The 19,621-nt window shown below is 47.7% G+C and overlaps 1 protein-coding gene across 1 annotated transcript in view; it reads left to right on the top strand.

Moving 5' to 3' along the window:
* The first annotated feature begins 267 nt into the window (after positions 1–267).
* ROR1 (receptor tyrosine kinase like orphan receptor 1) overlaps positions 268–19,621 on the top strand; it is a 387,013-nt gene continuing 367,659 nt past the window's right edge. Inside the window, exon 1 of the mRNA XM_084871367.1 lies at positions 268–814. Coding sequence (XP_084727493.1) covers positions 721–814 — 94 coding nt within the window. The 5' untranslated portion in view covers positions 268–720. The remainder of the gene's footprint in view (positions 815–19,621) is intronic.

The raw sequence follows: 19,621 nt of genomic DNA, 5'->3' as shown, positions 1-19,621 counted from the left end.
GCAGAGCGGAGACTGCCTGAGTCTGGGCCTCCTAACCAAGCCACGAAATGGTTTGCGACCCCGGATGAATCACCCTGGGCCTCAGTTTCCCCTTTGATCACAAATCGCCTCTAGGGCCCACCGGTTTGAGGCGAGGTGGGGAGGTGAGGGAGGGGAGGTGGGCGTGCGGGATGCGCTGGAGGGACAACTTTCGGGGCACCCGCAGGGTGCGGGTGTTGCCAGGCGGCAGCAGAGGGCGCTGGGTGGCCGGCCTGGGCCCGCGCCTGCCATTGGTCCGGACTCGGGCTGCAGAGTTGGTGGAAAGTGACAAGTTGAGGGAGGCTGAGAGCCAGGGAGCGAGCGCGAGGAGCAGCAGGAGGAGCCGCCGCCGCGGCCACGGAGGGAGGGAGCCCGGCACCGCAGCCGTGTGCGCGGGGCTTGCTCATCTGAGTCCTCGCAGGGCAGACTCGGCCTCCGCCGGTGAGACGCGGACCGTCCAGGACTGACCGGCCGGCCGCGGCGAGGCTACAGCCGGAGAGCTGGGGAGGGACCGCGCTTTTGGGGTCCAGAGGCTGCAGGGCGGAGGCGGCGGCGACGGAGCAGGTTCGAGGGACAAAGAACTTTGCCGACGGGACCCCCCCGACATCCTGCGTGGAGAGCAGCCGGGACGAGGTGGCCGGGACCCCGGGCAGAGCCCGTGGATGTTCTGCGCGCGGCCCGGGAGCCGCCAGAGGAGGAGGAATGCACCGGCCGCGCCGCCGCGGGGCGCACCCGCCGCTCCCGGCGCTGCTGCTGGCCGCGCTGTTGCTGGCGGCGCGCGGGGCCGCTGCCCAAGGTAAGAGGCGCGTCCCCCACCCCCGGCCCCGAGCCCGCCCGGCCCGCGGCCACCCTCCCTCCCGGCGGCCCTGCCCGGCGCTGGGCGCACAGGGAGAGCTGAGCCCACCTCGGGGCGGCCGCGACCCGTCCTGGGTCCCGCCAATGCGACCCCAGGCGCCAGGGAGGCAGGCAAAGCTTTGGCCCGGGGACCCGCTGCGGGGTGCGCCCCCCGGGCACCCCTTCCTCGGCGCCCCGCAGTGGTTGTCAGTGCTGACAGCGTGGAGGGGTTGGGGTGAATGGGGCACTTCCGTGCTGCTGGTCCCATCTCTAGCCAGACCTTTAGGGGTGTTCAGGCAAGTCTGCCCCCCGAAAGAGCAGCCGTCCCGGAAGGCGCGGTCCAGGAGGGAGTTGGGTTTTTGTTTTTGTTGTTGTTGTTGTTGTTGTTTTTTTTTTTTTTGTATTTTCGGTGGCTCCTGCGAGAGCCCAGGCTGTCCGCAGACCGATCCGAACAAAAGCCCGGTCCTTGTGGGACTTGGGAGGCCTCGCCTCTCCACCGCCCTCGGCTCTCCAGCCTTCTGGAGGGTCACCGGGGAGGCCACTTTGTGCAAAATGTGCTGTCAGAGGCGGCCTAGGAGTGTGCACGTGGTGTGTGTGTGTGTGTGTGTGTGTGTGTGTGTGTGAGAGAGAGAGAGAGAGAGAGAGAGAGAGAGAGAGAGAGAGAGAGAGAGACAAACAAGGGAGAAAAGCCATCTAATGCATACTTGATTTTGGTAATCTCCGAAGACAATTGCAACAGTTAGAGAAAGGCTCCGCTCGAAAGCCGGAGCGTCTCAGCTCGCTGCGGGAAGCCGGGATCCTCGCTGCGTGCGAGCCGGCACACAATGAGGGGGAAGAGGCCGGCTGCGCCTGCGGAGACAACCGGTTCATTCTTTTGGAGGTTGGAGGGGGAAAGTTGATTAAAGTCTCCAGGGCCTTTGGGCCTCACTTTTAACATGCATCCCTTGAGGGAGGTTGCCGGAGCCCCCCCTGGATTCTTTTCTCCAACCCATAAGTATATTCTCTTGCCCTTTTATCATGCATCTTTCATTTCAGTTAGGCTGTGTTTAGGAGAAGAAAAGGCTGTTTTGCAGTTGAGGAGAGGGGGAAAGATCTATTCACTACATAGACTGCAACTTCAGAATTCACTTTTTTTTTTCTTTTTCTTTTTTCCTAACACTCAGCTAATAATCTTCATGGTAGAAAACACTCTGGAAGGAAGCTCAGTGTGCACGCATTTTGATTTCTAGAGATGTTTTTGGGGAAGTGGGGACCACATTTTCTGAGGATGATTCTGAAACGGACCCTATCTTGAAGTTGTGTTATTTGGGGCGCTCCTGTGGGACGAGTGAAAAGAGCTTCTAATTGTCATTAAGAAGTACTTATCAGCTGGGAGTGCACCTTTGCGGCGAAAATCCTAATGAAACGTAAACAGTCTGGTCACATGGGTGTTTGCCTCTATGATGCCTAACATCTGGCCCAAGCACCTGGGTGAGAATGGGCCACACTGCTAAACCGTGTAAACATCCTGCTGCTGTCAGGTTGCCTAGCACAGGGAGGTGGAGATGACCAGGTGATTCTCGCTAAGGTAGGGCTCCTGGTTTGGGGCCTCGATTAATCCGGTTACATCCTCTGTCTGACTCCTGGTTGATTTTAGGTTATGGGGGATGGGGAGCACAGCATGCAGTGGGCATTTGCTGAGGGAAAGGCAATTTGGTTTTCAGCCGTCACCCAAATTTTGTCTTGTTTACAGTTCCAAACTCTTCAATAATGAGCTTAAATCTGTTATTATCGTCTAATTTGTTGTCTTAGAAATCTCTTTCCATGCCTGTGCATATTTGATCTTTTCGCTAGGGACAAAGCTTCTAGAATCTAGAGGAAGGCAGATTCCCTTTCTTGTCTGATCCAAGATTCCTAAGGTAACTCAGACAGTGGCTTAGGATCAGCTTAAAGGGGGGGATAGGTTTCATTTATTTATTAAAAAAACAAACAAACACCAACTCTGGGTTTCTTCTATCACTTTGCTATCGTATTAGCCAGGAGGAGAAAAACCTTTACATTTATTTTTTTCTGGTGTGTGCATTGTTTTCACCCACCATCTATATATACCTACCCAGAGCTACTCCTCTCCAGGAAATTGAAGCCTTTATAACTTCACCCGGGAGTACAGGGTTTTTGGAACCTGCCTGGGGCTTTCTCAAAACCCCCTGGATTCTGCGGTTTGGCTCCTTGGAGTCAGAGGGAGGTGGCCTGCTACTGTGTTTGCTGTCCTTTTGTAAACCTTCCAGTGCCATTTGCATAGGTGTCTGACCTGTCTACCTTTACAACAGGAGTCTCTTGAGGGCAATAACACTGAGGGCCAAGTCAGCCACCCCAACTTTATGGGAGACTCCTGCAAACATTCCCCAGACAAAGCCACGCAGAGGCCCTATAGACACAGGGTTGGTGTGCGGAAAATGTTTAATTTCTAATGTCGCTTCCGCATACTTGGTAAGCTGTTTGCCACCTTGTTGCCTCGGATCAGTTTTTTGATATGTACTTAGAAGTCCTTTAAAAACTCAACTTTAGCCTATATTTTCCTTTCCATCTCCTGCCTGGTAAGCATAGGCTTCAAATTAGACTTGAAAGAAAATTAGTTAAGTGGAGTGTCAGTTGCATCCATTAGTATCCAATTTGGCTGTGGTTTGATCGTGACCACATACCCCGTTTCAAATATTCCTGAAGATTTTATGCAGCATCCTATGGAGAATGGAAAGCTCTCTAGATTACATGTATATTAATGTAAATGTATATATACATGTAAATGGCTTATGTGTACATATGTATACTAGTATAGTATGTGGTCCACATATTTTTGTTGAATGAATGGAGGTTAACTTTTTTGGTCATATGTAAAATTTTTCCTAGTAATGCAACATGGGATATTTTCAAGGGTTTTTCCTTTCCTTACTCCATTTTCTAGCATGTAGGGGGTGCAGTAGGAGTTAACAATAGAACTTAATGGCTATGAGCACAGTCATTGGTATGTAACGGCATATCGATTAGTTTTTCTGAGCCTTACCAGCATGTTAAGTGGAACCACGTATATCAGTCCTGGAGAAGAGCACCCAGCCTAGAGGGTCTTAACTTGGGCTACCTGACATTGAGGACATTCGGACCCCCAGAATGAATATACAACAATTTTATGTGCGTTTTTGTGGTCTTTCTGTTTTTGGCTATAATTTGATTTTCTGAGAAAATCACAACCCCCAAAGATAGGAACCATTTATTTATTTATTTATTTTAAAAATATATTTTATTGATTTTTTTTTTAGAGAGGAAGGGAGAGAGATACAGAGTAGAGAGTTAGAAACATTGATGAGAGTCATCGATCAGCTGCCTCTTGCACGCCCCCTACTGGGGATGTGCCCGCAACCAAGGTACATGCCCTTGACCGGAATCGAACCCGGTACCTTTCAGTCCGCAGGCCAACGCTCTATCCACTGAGCCAAACCAGTTTCGGCTAGGAACCATTTATTGAGTTGGTGCGTTTGATGCCTGCCTGGAGCCATGAGTTGTCTTCCTGGTTAGGTGTCAAGAGGTTTAGGGCTGGTGATGTGTCCCGGGCCTTAGCACAGATCTACACAATCCGTGCAATCTCTACCTCTCCTCACTTTCCAGTTTCTCTCCCACCAGGCTGGCTGCTATTGGGCCTGGGGAAAGCTGAAGAACACTGCCAAGTCCTTTGACCTCAACTAAGAATGTAATTCCCTAAACCCAAGCATTCTGAGATGCTTCTGTTACTACAGTTTATTTAACAAACACTTGTGTTCCGGCCAGTCACCATTCTGAGCATTTTGCAAGCATTTAACTCATTGAATCTTCACAACCCTTCTAGGGAGATAGCATAAATATCTCATTTGAATGTAGGCACAGAGAAGTTAAGTTACAATGAGGAAATGGCTTTGTTGGGCTTACAGATCCTGAGAGGTCGTGGCTTTGGTCATAACTGCTGCCCTAGACAGTCTCTTCTGGGTTCAGTCTTACATTTTACATTATCATTATGAATGGGCCTAAGGTTCCTTGTCTCCGGGTTTTCCAAGAGCAGCAAAGGAACGTTTTCTTAGCCACATCTAGGGTTGACAACAAACGGTCGGAGATAGCCAATTTCCATTTTCTCTCCTGTGCTGGGGTTCCCTGGGCCAGCGTTGCTGTAACTCAGAGATGGGCAGAAGGGTCCCCCAATGGCCTTCACTCTGATCAGGAGGAATTACATTGTTGTCATGAATTGCAGTTATAATAAGCCTGGAGGAGTGTGTCTGGGCGTTCTTTCCAACCAGCGATGAGATCCAGTTTGATGAAGTGACTTTGCATTTGCATCGTGGCCGTGGACAGAGCCGGGGTGATTTATTGGAGGGCTCTCTGGTGGGAGAGCTAGCCTGCCAGCTCCTCAGCCCCGACGCGGACCAGACCCTGGCAAACGCAGCCCCAGCTGGGAAACGCTGCAGCCTCCGAGGCCTTGTTCTCAAACAGAAGGGCCTCAGCTTGGCCTTACCTATTCCCCGAGGGGTGACAGGAGAGACTGCTCTGCAGACGCACGCAGAGAAAGAAATAGTCTTCTAGGAGTCTGAGAAAGTTCCCTGGCGTGGAGGGGGAGGGGATGGTGGGAGTGGTGGTGGTGGGGGGAACGCTTCGAAATCCTTAACTAAATGCAGCTGCTTGTTACATGGAGCCCGACTCGCATGCCAGGAATATCTAAAAGGCTAACGAATACAAAATACAAATAAACAGCAGTAAAAAGGCTCTCTCTTTGTTGCAGTAGGCTCGTTTGGGGTTTGCAGTTTGTTTAGGAACGGGGTAATTGTGGCATCCACTTTATTTTGGTAAGGCAGTGAAACGTGGATGGATGTTATTGTCATTGGGATGCTACCACCACCACCTGAACTTCTTCCTTCACACCTCCCTCCCCCCTCTGAAGGCCCAGGCCTGGACAGCCACAGGGCTTGAGTCTCAGACTGCTGCCCCGGAGTGAATTACACTGGGAGAGGGCAGATAATTTAATGGGATAATCTTGGCAGGGCCAGCAAATTTCACACCCCATCTCTCACTAATAGAAAGACAGTAGAAGGCTACAACATCCTCAGATGAAAATAAAAGGCTCTGCTTAACAGTAACTGTCTGTCCATAAATAAGGTTCTGTGGAGTTTTGATCCCAAAGCTGTTATTAAATACTGATAAGCCAAGCCTCGTAATGTTTGGCCTCCTTACATTTCCTCCCCGCCCCCTCCTCTCCATAGAACCATCGCTTTTTTTTTTTTTTTAAAAGAGGTGAAAGGGACCTAAAAGAGCAACCAGTTCAAGCTGTTTATTTTCTCAAGTATTTCTATACAGAAAGGACCTTCTTTTATAGCCATTTAAAGAGGCAGTATGGAGTAAGAGAAATAGAATGGGATTTGAATCTGAGAGATGAAGGTTTGAACTGGGGCTTTCCTGCTTATTGGCTGTGTGGCCTTGGGGAAGTTCTTTGCTTTTCTGAGCCTCGGTTTCTTTCTCTCTAAAATGGGCATAGCAGCGATATCCGACTTAGAGGGTTTTGGTGATAATTAAAGGGGATAATGGACCCAAGGCACCAAACAGTGCCATGGGCCTCCTACACGTGCAGTGTGATAGCCACTATCACTATCAGGAACTTGCTGGAAAAATGAGAAAACCTGGCTCCCAAACCATGATTGTGATGCTGTGAGATAGGAGCCAAGACTCAGAGGAGGAGCAATTTCTACAATGTTAGGACTTTCGAATGCTTCATTTTACAGGGAACATACAGACAGTGCTCTAGATCGGAATAGTACCCAGGCCAGTGCTGGGTGCAGAGATTCCACTGCGCCGTCTTGCAAAGCCTTCAAACAAAGGCTTTTTTCACAACAGCCAGCTCTTTGGGGAAGAGCAACCTCTCCCCGGTGCTTGGTGTAATTCCAGAATCCTGCAATGGGGAATGTTACATTTCAGGGACCTCCACTTGTAATCTGACCGTTTTCAGCTCCAATGTCCAAATAATCTTGCTGAGCACGACTTGAAAGAGAAGGATAATGGCTGGAGGAAGGAATCCTGAGGTGCTCTGTTAGCCATTTAAGATTTCTGAGTACAAAAAAAAAAAGTTCATGTTACCCAAAGAGAGAAGAGTAATGAAGTGTGTGGGAAGGAACAGGGGAGATAAAAAGAACTTCTAAAAACCATGGCAGGGTTTTTAAAAGTTTGTGTTTTTTATTTTTATTTTTCATCAGCGAAGCTTATCATTCAATGCATTTCAGCGAACATTTATTATATATTTATTATGTGCAACATATGGTGTTAGTGCCCAGAAATAAAACATTATCCCTGCCCTCCAGGGGAGGCAGAGGCGGGGGGGTGGGGGGGGGGGTGGGGGAGTGGATGGGATTCTTCCTTTTTAAAGAACCTACTGTGTGCCAGGAATAGTTTTTTATAGATGCTAGGCTTATATTTCCCAGTAGCCCTTTGAGGTTGGACTTCTCATCCCATTTTACAGGTAAGGAAATCAAGACTCAGGGAGGTAAGTATCTCGGGCAACCTCACACAACTGTTACCGTATTTTCCGGCGTATAAGATGACCCCCTAATTTTTACAGTTAAAACATAGGTTTAGGCCTATATTCACTATATAAGACTACCCCCCACTTCCGAGGCAACACCAGTTCTTTTTTTAATAGACCGCCTCTCTAACTCAGCCAATCCAAGCAGGCTTTTTATGCATGCAAATTATACATGTTCTGTACCCGAAGCTACACTGTGTTCTAGTAAAAAGCCTGCTCAGATTGGCCAGAGTCAGAGAGGCGGTCTATTAAAAAAAAAACTGGTGTTGCCTCGGAAGTGGGGGGTAGTCTTATACAGCGAATATAGACCTAAACCTATATTTTAACTGTAAAATTAGGGGGTCGTCTTATACTCCGGAAAATACGGTAACTGGGATTTGGCCTTTGAACCTGGCCATTTGAACTTTGATTCACAAGTGCTATTTTCACTGTCCTTGAAGTGTACTTGGAGGGACAGAATGAACAGACGTGGCCCTCCACATGGACTTATCACAAGGGAGCTGTAGGAAAGGGTTGTGTGTGGGGAAAGTGCTATGGGAACACAGAGGTAGGAATTTTCACTGGGGGAACTGGAGAGTCAGAGGGAGAACATACTTTCATAGACTTCTTGTGAGGATGCAATGAGATGATGTATAGAAAGGTGCTCAGTACAGTTAATACACATAGTGGGTATTAGTGAGTTCTCTGCCGGAGTTATGTAGCCAGAGAGAGGCCTGGTCAGGATTCACCTGCCTCAGAAGTCGGGTGCTCTGAACTCCCACAGGCATGTGGTGGTTGGAAGAGTAAGTGGCTATACGGTCCATAAATGGAAGGGAAGACACCAAGAGAGTTTCTCCAATCCAGATTTTTGGACTCAGCCCTGCTTTGGGTGGAGAAAGGGATTTGCACATGTGTGAATTTGGAGAGGATCACAATGCCTAATCATAAACTATAACACTCCTGGAACTCTGGCCAGAATCTACCACGTTCACTTACTCTGAGCCAATATTTTGTTAGTCACCGGAGACATAAAGACTAGATCCTCTCCTTGGAGGGTTTTTTTTTTTTTTATTAGTTTATTAGTTTATTATTTATTTATTTTTCCTAGGTCAGTTGCTTTATTTATTTATTTTTAAAAAATATTTCAAGAAAAACAATTTTAAGCATAATAACGTTACATGCAATAAACATTAATATTACAAGAAAAACTATTATAAACATAATAATGTCACATGCAATAAACATTAATATTTCATGAGAAACTATCTATCTATCTATCTATCTATCTATAAAAGCTGAAGTGACCAGCCCACCATTCAACCATCCGACTTGTCTGACCGGAAGCTATGATGCGCACTGACCATCAGGGGCAGACACTCAATGCAGGAGCTGCCAAGCTGCTGTGACTTGGCAGCTATGGTTCTCAGGTGACACATCTGGAACCAGAGAGGAGGTAGCCCGATTCAGGGGTGTATCACCTGAGAACCACCCTCTCAAAATCCGGGACCCCTCGGGGGATGTTGGAGAGCTGGTTTTGGCTCGATTCCCCCAGGCCAGGCCAAGAGACCCCACTGGTGCATGAATTCGTGCACTGGGCCTCTAGTTTTAAATATAATATTACATGCAATAAAAATTAATATTTCAAGAAAAATATTTTAAATGTAACATTACCAAAACTGTACTAACATAGTATAATAATCACAAAAGTTGTAGGAAATATTAAAAATCTGCAAATAACAGGATTACTTCTATTATATTTTAAAATATATTTTTTTCTCTGGCTCTATTTTGGCTCATCAGTTTATGCTGTTCATTATATTCCACAAATGAGTGATATTATGTGATATTTATCTTTCTCTGACTGGCTTATTTCACTTAGCATAATGCTCTCCAGGTCCATCCATGTTGTTGCAAATAGTAAGAGTTCTTTGTATTTTACAGCATTTAGTATTCTATTGTGTAGATGTACCACAGTTTTTTAATCCACTCATTGCTAATGGGCACTTAGGCTGTTTCCAAACCCTTGCTATGGTAAATTGTGCTGCTATAAACATAGGGGTGCATATGTCCTTTCTGATTGGTGTTTCTGATTTCTTGGGATATATTGCTAGAAGTGGGATCACTGGGTCAAATGGGAGTTCCATTTTTAATTTTTTGAGGAAACTCCATACTGTTTCCTTGGAGAGTTTTTTAAATGGCAGATTCATGACAGAGATTGCTAGCTAATCACCAAATCAATTGCCATCTTTTCCTGGGCATGTGGCTAAACTACATTTCCCAGCTCCCTTGCAGTTAAGTAAAGTCATGTGACTAGATATTAGCCAATAGCATGAAATTGGAAACAATGAACATCACTTGTAGGCTTAACCCATTTAAAACCAAAACAAACAAAAAAAAACTTTAGAGAGAAGATTGATATGATCCCAATCATGATAAACCCTAGAAGGCATGTGTTGAAGATACTACAACATGGCAACAGCCTGGAACCCTCCCTTAATCACTGCACAGTGGAAACCACCTGCTAGTCCATAACTGTTTTCTTGGGTCTGGACCAGCATTTTTTGATAGAATATGTTAGGAATAAGAAGTACCAGAGTGCACTACATTATTAAGGTGAATATTGTTTTGGGAAACTTTATCCTCCATTCTGCATATGCTGATTTGGACTATTATTGGGCTCCCACAATCAAAAGTCTGAAAAGTGTAGTGGAGGCAGACAAGCCGCCACCTTTGTCCACTGGAGTGTGTAGTTACGGCAGAGGTAGTTAAGTCCTCATGCAATGGAGACTCAGTTAAGGAAGTGCCTAGAAAGCAGAGATGGCATCAGGGTTCATTTCCCCAGTCAGCTGGTATGGGCTGCCTGTGGATCAGTGTTGAGAAGGTTTCTGATGTTCTTCCAGGAACTCTGGGAAGGAATGCTGTGGTCTGATAGCAGCATCTGCCCTGGGCTTGGGGAGGAGGAGTAGAGGCTCAGGCTGGTCTGCATCTATTTCACACGGAGTCCGGGCTCCATCCAGTGAATTAACCCCCTTCCCAAGTTTACAGCACACAAACAGCGTCTCTAGCACTAGCACCTTGCTGAGCACCACGAGGTATCTAGAAGAACTATAACTAGCCCTTGGGGAATTTACCTTTTAGGGACAATAAAATAGGCACTTGGAAAATAATTATACAGCCAGTGAATTCAGAGTTAGCAATTATGGATGCAGAATCCCGAGAAGGGAGAGGGTTTTAGGGAGGAAGTGGGATGTGATGCAAGCCTTGAAGGACAGGAAGGACGGAGATGGGAAAGGAGGAAAGGATCTGAACATTCTGAAGCTGCCCGGGTGTCCATGGACTTGCCAAGCTCTCCTGGGTTCTTAAACTGGGCCTTTATCCAGGAATGGAGTTGGTATTCGGGGGACTGGAGAGTATGCAGAAGAGAGAGAGCTTTGAGGGGGTGCCAGCTACGCTTTTTGCATATGAAGGGCGTGGGGGAGGGGAAGAGGAAGCAGGGTTTTACTGGGAGTATGATGACTTACCTTTCTCTCCGAGAGTGCCCCAGAGAGTTAAAAATGCAGCACATTTCAGGGCTGCTTGTCAAAGGCATATTGTGTCTTATTCCCTCTGCTGCAGCAGTTTTGTTCTGTGGTGCAGGCTACTGAATTCTAGTCCGCCTTTTGCCCGCTTGATGGAAATCATAGTAGTATGGTAATGATGAACACAGCAAGCATCTTGAGTACCGAAGACCATTCTAAGTCCTTTAAGTATTTTAACTGCCATAGTCTTCAGGGTAGCCCGGTGAGATAGGCATCATTATCATCCCCATTTTCTAGATAAGGAAACAGGTACAGAGAAGGTGAATAACCTGTTCAAGGTCATACAGGATTTGAACACGGGCATCCTGAGTCCAGGGCTTTGTCCTTGATCATTATGCCATACTGCATAATGGTTTTTGTTTGTTTTTCAAATTCTCTGTAAGATCCCAGCCAAATAGCCAAGTCAAATAATTATAATTAAATCCCCCATTTAAATAGAAAACTGCAGCTTACCAGATTATTTCATGTCTAATGTTATCATTACTTTCCCAAATAATTCGGTGAAATAGGATTTCTTTCTTTTAGCATATGTAAAGTTGGCAGCTCACCTAAGTCCCTATTGCCAGTCAAGACCGTCTGAAACCCAGCCTTCTGGCTCCAGGCCCCCAGTGTTTTCTGCTCTAACAGATCGCCTGTGTTTGGGCCTCTAAGATACCGACACTAAGATACTGACCTATGTCTATTTTCACTGTCCTTTCACCTCCCGATGAATTTGCCAGGTTTTCCTCCAACCAGCTTTTGTTTTCAGAAGTAGCTGTGAGATATTTGTAGATGGGACCTGGAGCTAGCACACCTGTAACTTAAGAAAACTTACTTGCAAATAGACTGAGAGAAGTTGCTTCAAAACAAGTTTCCCAAGCTGTTGGTGATTCTTAGCAGGTCGAGGAGCCATTCATAGAGGGGCTTTGGTCTCAGAGGTCTTGGCATGAAACTGGGCTCACCACTTTCCTGTCTGGTCAGCAGATTACATGGCCTTTGAGCGACGCTTTCCTCAACTGAAACTGGAAGCTGATGGTGCTCCCTGGCAGGTTGGGGAGGACTGAAGGAGGTGATTGTATAGTCTGGTGTGTGCCCAGCATGTATGCTCAGTCACTCTGTGAATTAAATGGGGAGCAGCAAGAGGAGTGCACTTCCCTCTCTGAGATTTTCCCAGGATGTGATTCGGCAAAAGGACTTATTAGTCTTTATTTTTATAATAAAACTAGGGGCCCAGTGCACGAATTTATGCACTTTGAAAGGAACTCTGGGCCATGCTGCGATGGGCACTGGGGCAGGTCTTGGCCCATCCCCCGTCCCCCTGCCCCTAGTCCCCTGTCTGCCAGCAGGCTGGCTCCCGCTGGCCACAGCTCCCACGTGCTGACAGTGCTGGCCCCGCTCACACCTGCTGACAGCCAGAGCCACTGGGGCTGGCGCCAGCAGCATGTGTGAGTGGGGTTGGTGCCCTCAGGGGCGATTGGGGCTGATAGCCACTGCTTACATCTGCTGACAGTGCTGAGTGATTAGGACTGGCACCCGGTGCCAGCAGCGGGTACATGTGGCAGCTCTGGTGCTGACAGTAGGTATGAGCACCGGGCAGGACCTTGGCACATGGGAGCAAAGACTTTTCAGTAACCACCAGAGGCTCACCCCGATGACAGCAACTGGCACCCCGCCTTGGTCTGGCGCCCCTGTTCACCTGCTCTGCCATCCCACCACGGCTGACACCCACCATGATCCACACTCTGCCGCCTGCTGCCGAAGCCCGCCATGTTCCACATGCACCCCCTAGTGGTCAGCACACGTCATAGCAATTGGTTGTTAGGTTGTTCCACTGTTTGGTCTATTTGCATATTAGGGTTTTATATATACATATAGGTATCTCAAGGACAGGGGCTTTCTTATCCTCTGTGAAGCTACACATCCTAGGGCAAAAGCAGATCCTGCCTCCTGAAATCCTAAATACTCTCTGTTCTTCATGGGAAATTTGACACCATTTCTTGATGGGTCAGGCATACATCAAAGCTACTTATTTTACTTTTTCTCCGTAAGAATGATGATATCCTCGCCTCTTGGACTTCACTCCCCCTTGGCGATTTCATAGTTTTTACATAATTTTCACATTCCCTGAAGAGTATTGCTTTCCTCCTCACCTGACTTTGTAGTGGGATGAAAGTTGGCCCTCCATGTGGACTCTGCAAGGTGTGCCTGAAGAAAGGGGTGCTTAGCTCAGTGGCGGCTGTTTACCTTCTGCTCCCTTTACTTAACTGCTGAGGGTTGTATGGGAACTTCCAGACCCAAGCCATCACCATTTGGGATTATCTGACCATAGCCATCATTTTGATTATGTTCTTAATCTACTGACGAGTTACCCTCTTTCTCCCTATGCTGCTCACAGCACTCTGCTCACTCCTCCTGCCCAGGGTCCCTAAGCTAGTGAATCCAGTGCTTTGCCTATAGGCAGTCAACCTTCAGAGAGTCAGCAACTGCTGTGGGGGCCTTGTGGGGACCCCTGGTGAAGGGCCTTCCTCTTCCCCACTGAGCAAGGGAGGAGTGAGCCGAGCTGAGCATGCCCAGCTTGTTCTACCCAATTCATCAATAGGTCACTGTCTGGTTCTGGCCCCCAGCCCTTGCAAGGTGTAGTTAAGTTAATAGAGGGGCAGAGAGAGTCCAGCGCTTAACACTAATTGGTTTCCCTCCCAAAGACAAAGGCATTGGGAGGAGGGGGTAAAGCATTCCTCCCTTATAATGGCTGCAACTTGATTTTTTTTTTTTTTTAAGGAGCAATTGCCAGATTTCATGGTTGTGTTGGGGTTAAACTACATATATAGATGAGATGGTCAAAATGTTTATAAATAACTCTCCCACATCTTTGCCTTAGGAGTCAGGCTTAGAAAAAACTTTCTTGACTGATCCAGGATGTTGGTTAGAGCGGCTTCCCCTGGACTCTTGGAATCAAACGAACAGAGCAGTCACCTTGCTGGCCCAGGGCTGGTGCGGAGGAGCCAAGGAAAGGAGGACCCCAGGCACCCAGCTCCTTCACCTGCCTGAGTGACATGTCCTGGGGAAACTACCAAGGTGTCACTGGTGATTCCATTTTGTTAAATGATTATTTAGTCACTAAGGTGGATGCATTATAAACGTATGGCAGTGCCCTCTCTCTTAGGAAGTTTATGATTTTTGTTAGGAGACAATACTGATTACCCCCCTAATGACAGGGAAATAATTCACTGAATCAAACCTCACTGTCCTGCAACCTCTGGAATCTGTGTACTCTAGCACCTGCCCCAGCTGCACTGCAGCTCTGGCTCATGCTGTTCCTTCTCTCCGTCTCCCTTAGCTGAAATCTTGTCTTCAGTCCCCAGGGTTCCCACATTCAGGAATCCACCCATCTGCTCTTCCTTCTCCTGCCCCTTTATGCTCAGCCAGTATTCTCACAGGGGCCACCGAAGGCACATTCGCGTACCCGTATTTTCCGGTGTATAAGACGACCCCCTAATTTTACAGTTAAAACATAGGTTTAGGCCTATATTCGCTGTATAAGACTACCCCCCACTTCAAAGAAAAGACTTACTTTGCCGTCAAGATCTGCAGGTAATTTTTGTGCAATTTTGGTCTTTTGCCCCCGATTTTCAGTTGACTTTTTTTTCGTTTCAAAAATCGTCTTATACGACGGAAAATACGGTATTCTGATTCAGTTCAACACTTAGATTTTTTTTTAAAATATTTTATTGATTTTTGTACAGAGAGGAAGGGAGAGAGATAGAGAGTTAGAAACATCAATGAGAGAGAGTCATCGATCAGCTGCCTCTTGCACACCCCCTACTGGGGATATGCCCGCAACCAAGGTACATGCCCTTGACTGGAATCGAACCTGGGGCCCTTCAGTCCCCAAGCTGACGCTCTATCCATTGAGCCAAACCGGTCCCGGCTCAACACTTAGATTTTTAAAACATATTTTTAATTGATTTTTCAGAGAAGAAGGGAAAGGGAAAGAGAGAAACATCAATGAGAAAAATAATTGATTGCCTCCTGCACATTCCACACTGGGGATCAAGCCCGAATCTGGGGCATGTGTCCTGACTGGGAATCAAATCGTGACCTCCTGGCTCATAGGTCAATGCCCAACCACTGAGACATGCCGGCTGGGCAATACCTAGATTTTAAAAAAAATATATTTTATTGATTTTTTACTGAGAGGAAGAGAGAGGGATAGAGAGTTAGAAACATGGATTCGAGAGAATCATCGATCAGCTGCCTCTTGCACACCCCCTACTGGGCATGTGCCCACAACTAAGGTACATGCCCTTGACTGGAATCGAACCCAGGACCCTTGGGTCCACAGGCCGATGCTCAATCCACTGAGCCAAACCTGTTTCAGCAATACCTAGATTTTTAATCTTTGTAATAATAGTCTCTATCATTTATTGTGCACCTTCTATAGAATCCTGTTATTGTGTCTCTCCAGAATTATTGTCTCCAATTCAACCCTCCTCCCCTTCTTTCTACCTCTTCATCAATTGGGAAAAGACACTGCCTTTGCCTGCACTGCACTGCAAGCTTGTTATGGGGACATTGTCAATCATAACCCCTGTTCCCAGCCTCACTATGACGGGCTAGTCATAGTTCATCCCTGGGATTTAGGGGCAGGCTTCCCGCCCCCCCCCCCCCCACACACACACACCCTGTGGTGGAGAAGCTGGGAGATGCCCTGGGCCATGTCTCTGTCCTGGAAAGAAGCAGGTGAGTAGGAGGATGGCTTTGAGATCCAGAGCAGGCACTGCAGAGAGGTCTGGCGTTGGTCCAGTCTCTCCTCCGTCTCAGATTTTCTGCCCAGAGCCTGCGCTGCTTTGTTCTCGGCGAGGTTGTTGTATCCTGACCGTGCACACACCTTATCTTACCAATCCTCACAAGAAAACGAAACATTATTATTACTTTTTTTTACCTAAAAGGAAGCAATTTTAATGCTTTTTCTCATTATAAAATATATATCCATTAAAAACAAAATCAGAAATATGATACAAAACCCAGATAACCTGCCACCCCCTCTCAGGCCTCACCTGGCACTCTTGTACTTGCTGCTTTTCCATGGGCCGTCCCCTCCCTGGCAGCATCCTTCCCACCTGCCAGCTACCAGTCCTCCTGCTCTGGCTTAAGTGTCACTTCCCTGAAAGGCCAGACTAGATTGGGTTCCCACCCACTTGCTTTCCCAAATACTTACTTATTTGTGCAACTGTTACTTTTGTGATACCTTCTCCATCGCCGGATTGGATGCTCCTTAGAGCTGGCTCTGAATCTGGGTCATGGCCGGTACAGTGCCCGGTGGCCAAATAAATCTACTCCACTTACTTTTACTAAGCTTCTAAGCTTTGCTTGTTTTTCCAGAGGCTGGAAGAATTCCAGTTTGCTTTGCCATTACTATCTAGCAATTTAGAAATGCATCTTGGAGCGGCTGAAAATCTCAAGACTATCTCTTTCAAAAGATGAGGACTCCACCCCCTCAAAAAGGCAATCACTACTCAATTAAGCCTCCTGTGAGTTTTAATTGCAGGGGGGCTGGGGGCAGCGGGAGGGAGAGCTGGGCTCTTTTCCCAAGATGCAAGATCTGTGATAACGCTGGGTCCTGCTGCTGCTGTAAATGAGGGTCACTCTGCCCTTAATTGGCAACGAATTAAAATTCTCCCTTGCAGCCCTCCTCTTTCGCTTCTTTTATGTCTTGGGTTTTTGAGAAAAGGTGTGGGAAGTCCTGGCACCTGCCCCAGCGGAGAGGGCATTGTGCCTGCGCCTGAGGGCAGGCTCGGGCTGTGGGGCCCGCTGAGAACTGGGGTGGTGAGGGATTCTTCCCTGTCCCCAGCATTCTCCCCCGCCCCTGGTCCTTCTGCTCTCCAGTCCCCTTTCTTTGTTGAGGAATTCTGCAAGGTCTCATTACTAGGGAAATACCCCGTGGGGGTGTGTGGGGGTGGGGGGAGGGTACTCTTACTCCCCCTGCTTTCTCTTAATAAGTAGAGGGGGAAATTCTCTAAGTTTTGAATTTGCAAGCAATCTGGATGCCAATCTGGCCAGAAAGGCCCGTGGGAACCATCTGCTTCAGGCTGGACCACCTTTCCTCCTTGCAGGAGAGAGAGAAGGGAGCCTAACAAAGCATTGGTTGCCTGTCTGGGGGCTGAGGCCGCTGCGGGGGAGAAGAAAGGCCTGGGCTGGTTCCTTCCTTGCCCTGCTGGTGTCCTTCAGGGGAGCGCTCGGCCAGCATGCACGCTGGGCCCGCTGGGCGCCCGGCGGCGCTGGAGGCTGGAGCAATAGGATCTTCTGCCAGGAGCTTGAGGGCTGGGCTCGTGGGGAGCAGAGAAAGGGAACTGCTGTGCAGTCAGGGCCTGGGCCCAGGCAGAGAGGGAATCAGGAAAGGTGGCTCACGGAGTTAGTGTCTGGGAGGCCCTAAAGCAATAACCCATGATGCACTTTTTATCCTATTGATCATAATGGATGGGTTTATTTAGACAAACGAGTTCACAAAAATCTGCTGTCTGTAATGGTCATTGTTCATCTAAGTTAGGAGTGTTGAACTCAATCAGAGAAGGGGCCAAAATCTAAAATCCAGCCTAAATTGCGGGCCGAATGGTTTACTGAACAGTCATAAACTGACAATGTCATAAACTGACAGCGGAGTGCAGTGATGACAGCGCGGTGCGGGCCACATTGCAAGGCCTGGCGGGCTGGATTTGGCCCGCGGGCCTTGTGTTTGACACATGTGATAAGTGATAAAAAGCCATTTCCCAGGCCCCTCTCTATAAGCCAGCCCTTCTGAGGGAACCTCAGCTGTTCCACTAGGGCTGTGGTTGGCAAACTGCGGCTCTTGAGGCTCGCAAGCTGTGGTTTGCCGCTCTGTTGACTAATGAGTTTGCCGACCACTGACCTAGACTCTCGATCCCAGTAATTACAGGCTGTTGTTGTTCCTTGTGCTCCTATGGCCAAAGCAACTCGGGAGCCCAGGACCCCCAGGGGCTCAGGACCCAGGCCAGGCCTCTGCCTCTCCAGAAAGCTGCTCTGCTCAGAGATCTGGAGTCTCAGTTTCGTCATCTCTGCAGTGGGATTTTAACTCCTTCCCTGAAGATTAAGGAAGATGAGAGGAGATGAAGGATGTGAAGTCTTATCTGAGATTTGAAGGGTCAGATAGCAAACAGCTCTTTATCTCCCTCCCCTGGTGAAAGGATCTGCCAGGCTTCCTTTAGTTGCTCAGCAAATATTTATGTGGCTGGCAGTGTCCTTAATGCTGGGGCGTTAAGCTGTGAACAAAACAAAGACCCTACTCATGGAGGAGTTTGAAAATACAGATATCTGATGCCTCATCAGGTTATGTACTAAGAAAGAGGAAGTAGGGTAAAGGAACTTGTGACTAGGTGGGCAAGGGAATGGGCTGCTGCAGTGGTCTGCAAATTCATTAGTCAACAGAGCGGCAAACCATGGCTTGCGAGCCGCATGTGATTCACGAGCCGCAATTTGCCGACCACTGGTATGGGATGGTGGGTGCAGTTGTGTAGTGTGGCAGGGAAGGCTCTATGATGAAGCGACTCCTGTGCAGAGACCTGCATGAGATGAAAGAGTGAGCATCTGGCTGAGAGTCCTTCAGGGTGGGGCCAGCCAGTGCATGAGCCTTGAAGGGGTATTGTGTCCTCAGTTAACAATGCACAGCAGGGGCATTTGTTACCATTGGTAGCATTTGTACAGCGCTTACTGTGTGCCAGACAATGGTCAAGCATCACTTAATCCTAAAATCAACCCTATATGGTAGGCCCTATTATTATGATACCCATTTCATAGATAAGGAAACTAAGGCCTTCTCAGCAACAAGCCTAGCTAGCATTCAGATAACTGGGGAAGAGGGAGCAGTTCTCATTTACATGAGGTTGTATATAAGCCCTGCACAGGGGAAAGAATGCATGGTTTGGGATGAAAAAAAGAAATCTGAGTTTGGTCCAGCCCATGTGGCTCAGTGGTTTAAATATCGACCTATGAACCAAGAGGTCATAGTTTGATTCCCAGTCAGGGCATATGCCCTGATTGTGGGCTCGGTCCCCAGTAGTGGGTGTGCAGAAGGCAGTGTATCAGTGATTCTCTCTCATCACTGATATTTCTATCTCCCTCTCCCTACCTCTCTGAAATAAAAAAAATATATATTTTTAAAAAATCTGAGTTTGTGCCTTGGTCTGCCATTCACCTGTTGCACAATCTTTTCAGTTCTCTGGGCCTCAGCTTCCTGATTAGTAAAGCGGACTATCAAAACCTCAGAGGAGTATGTATTGCAAACTGCACAGCACCCTGGTACTGCTACTGCATCTCTACTCCTCCTCCTACACCAATCCCAGTCCTCGCCATTGGAGAAGAGAGAGAATGAGAGTTTGCAACTTAGATATTTTCCTCTTCTTTCCCTGAAATTTTATTTTAGGCTAATGTCTCCGAGGGTGAATTAATTACAGCATCCAGTGGAGTTGGTAAGCTTTTTTTCTGAAAGATTAGAGAGCTTTGAGATAGAGTTGGTGGTGAGGCTTCTCCCATTTCTAAAGAAATCACACGAGGTCCTAGAATTCCCAGTCTGCTCTCATCCATATACCAGGCTGCTCCAAACCTACATGTTTATGGCAGCTTTCTTCAGCTTTGCATTGTGTAGCTAGAAGGT

Source organism: Pipistrellus hanaki (assembly GCF_964339955.1).
Source record: "Pipistrellus hanaki genome assembly, chromosome: 2".
Lineage (NCBI taxonomy): Eukaryota > Metazoa > Chordata > Mammalia > Chiroptera > Vespertilionidae > Pipistrellus > Pipistrellus hanaki.
Note: the sequence above shows the minus strand (reverse complement) of the source record. Positions and strands in the feature narration are given on the sequence as shown.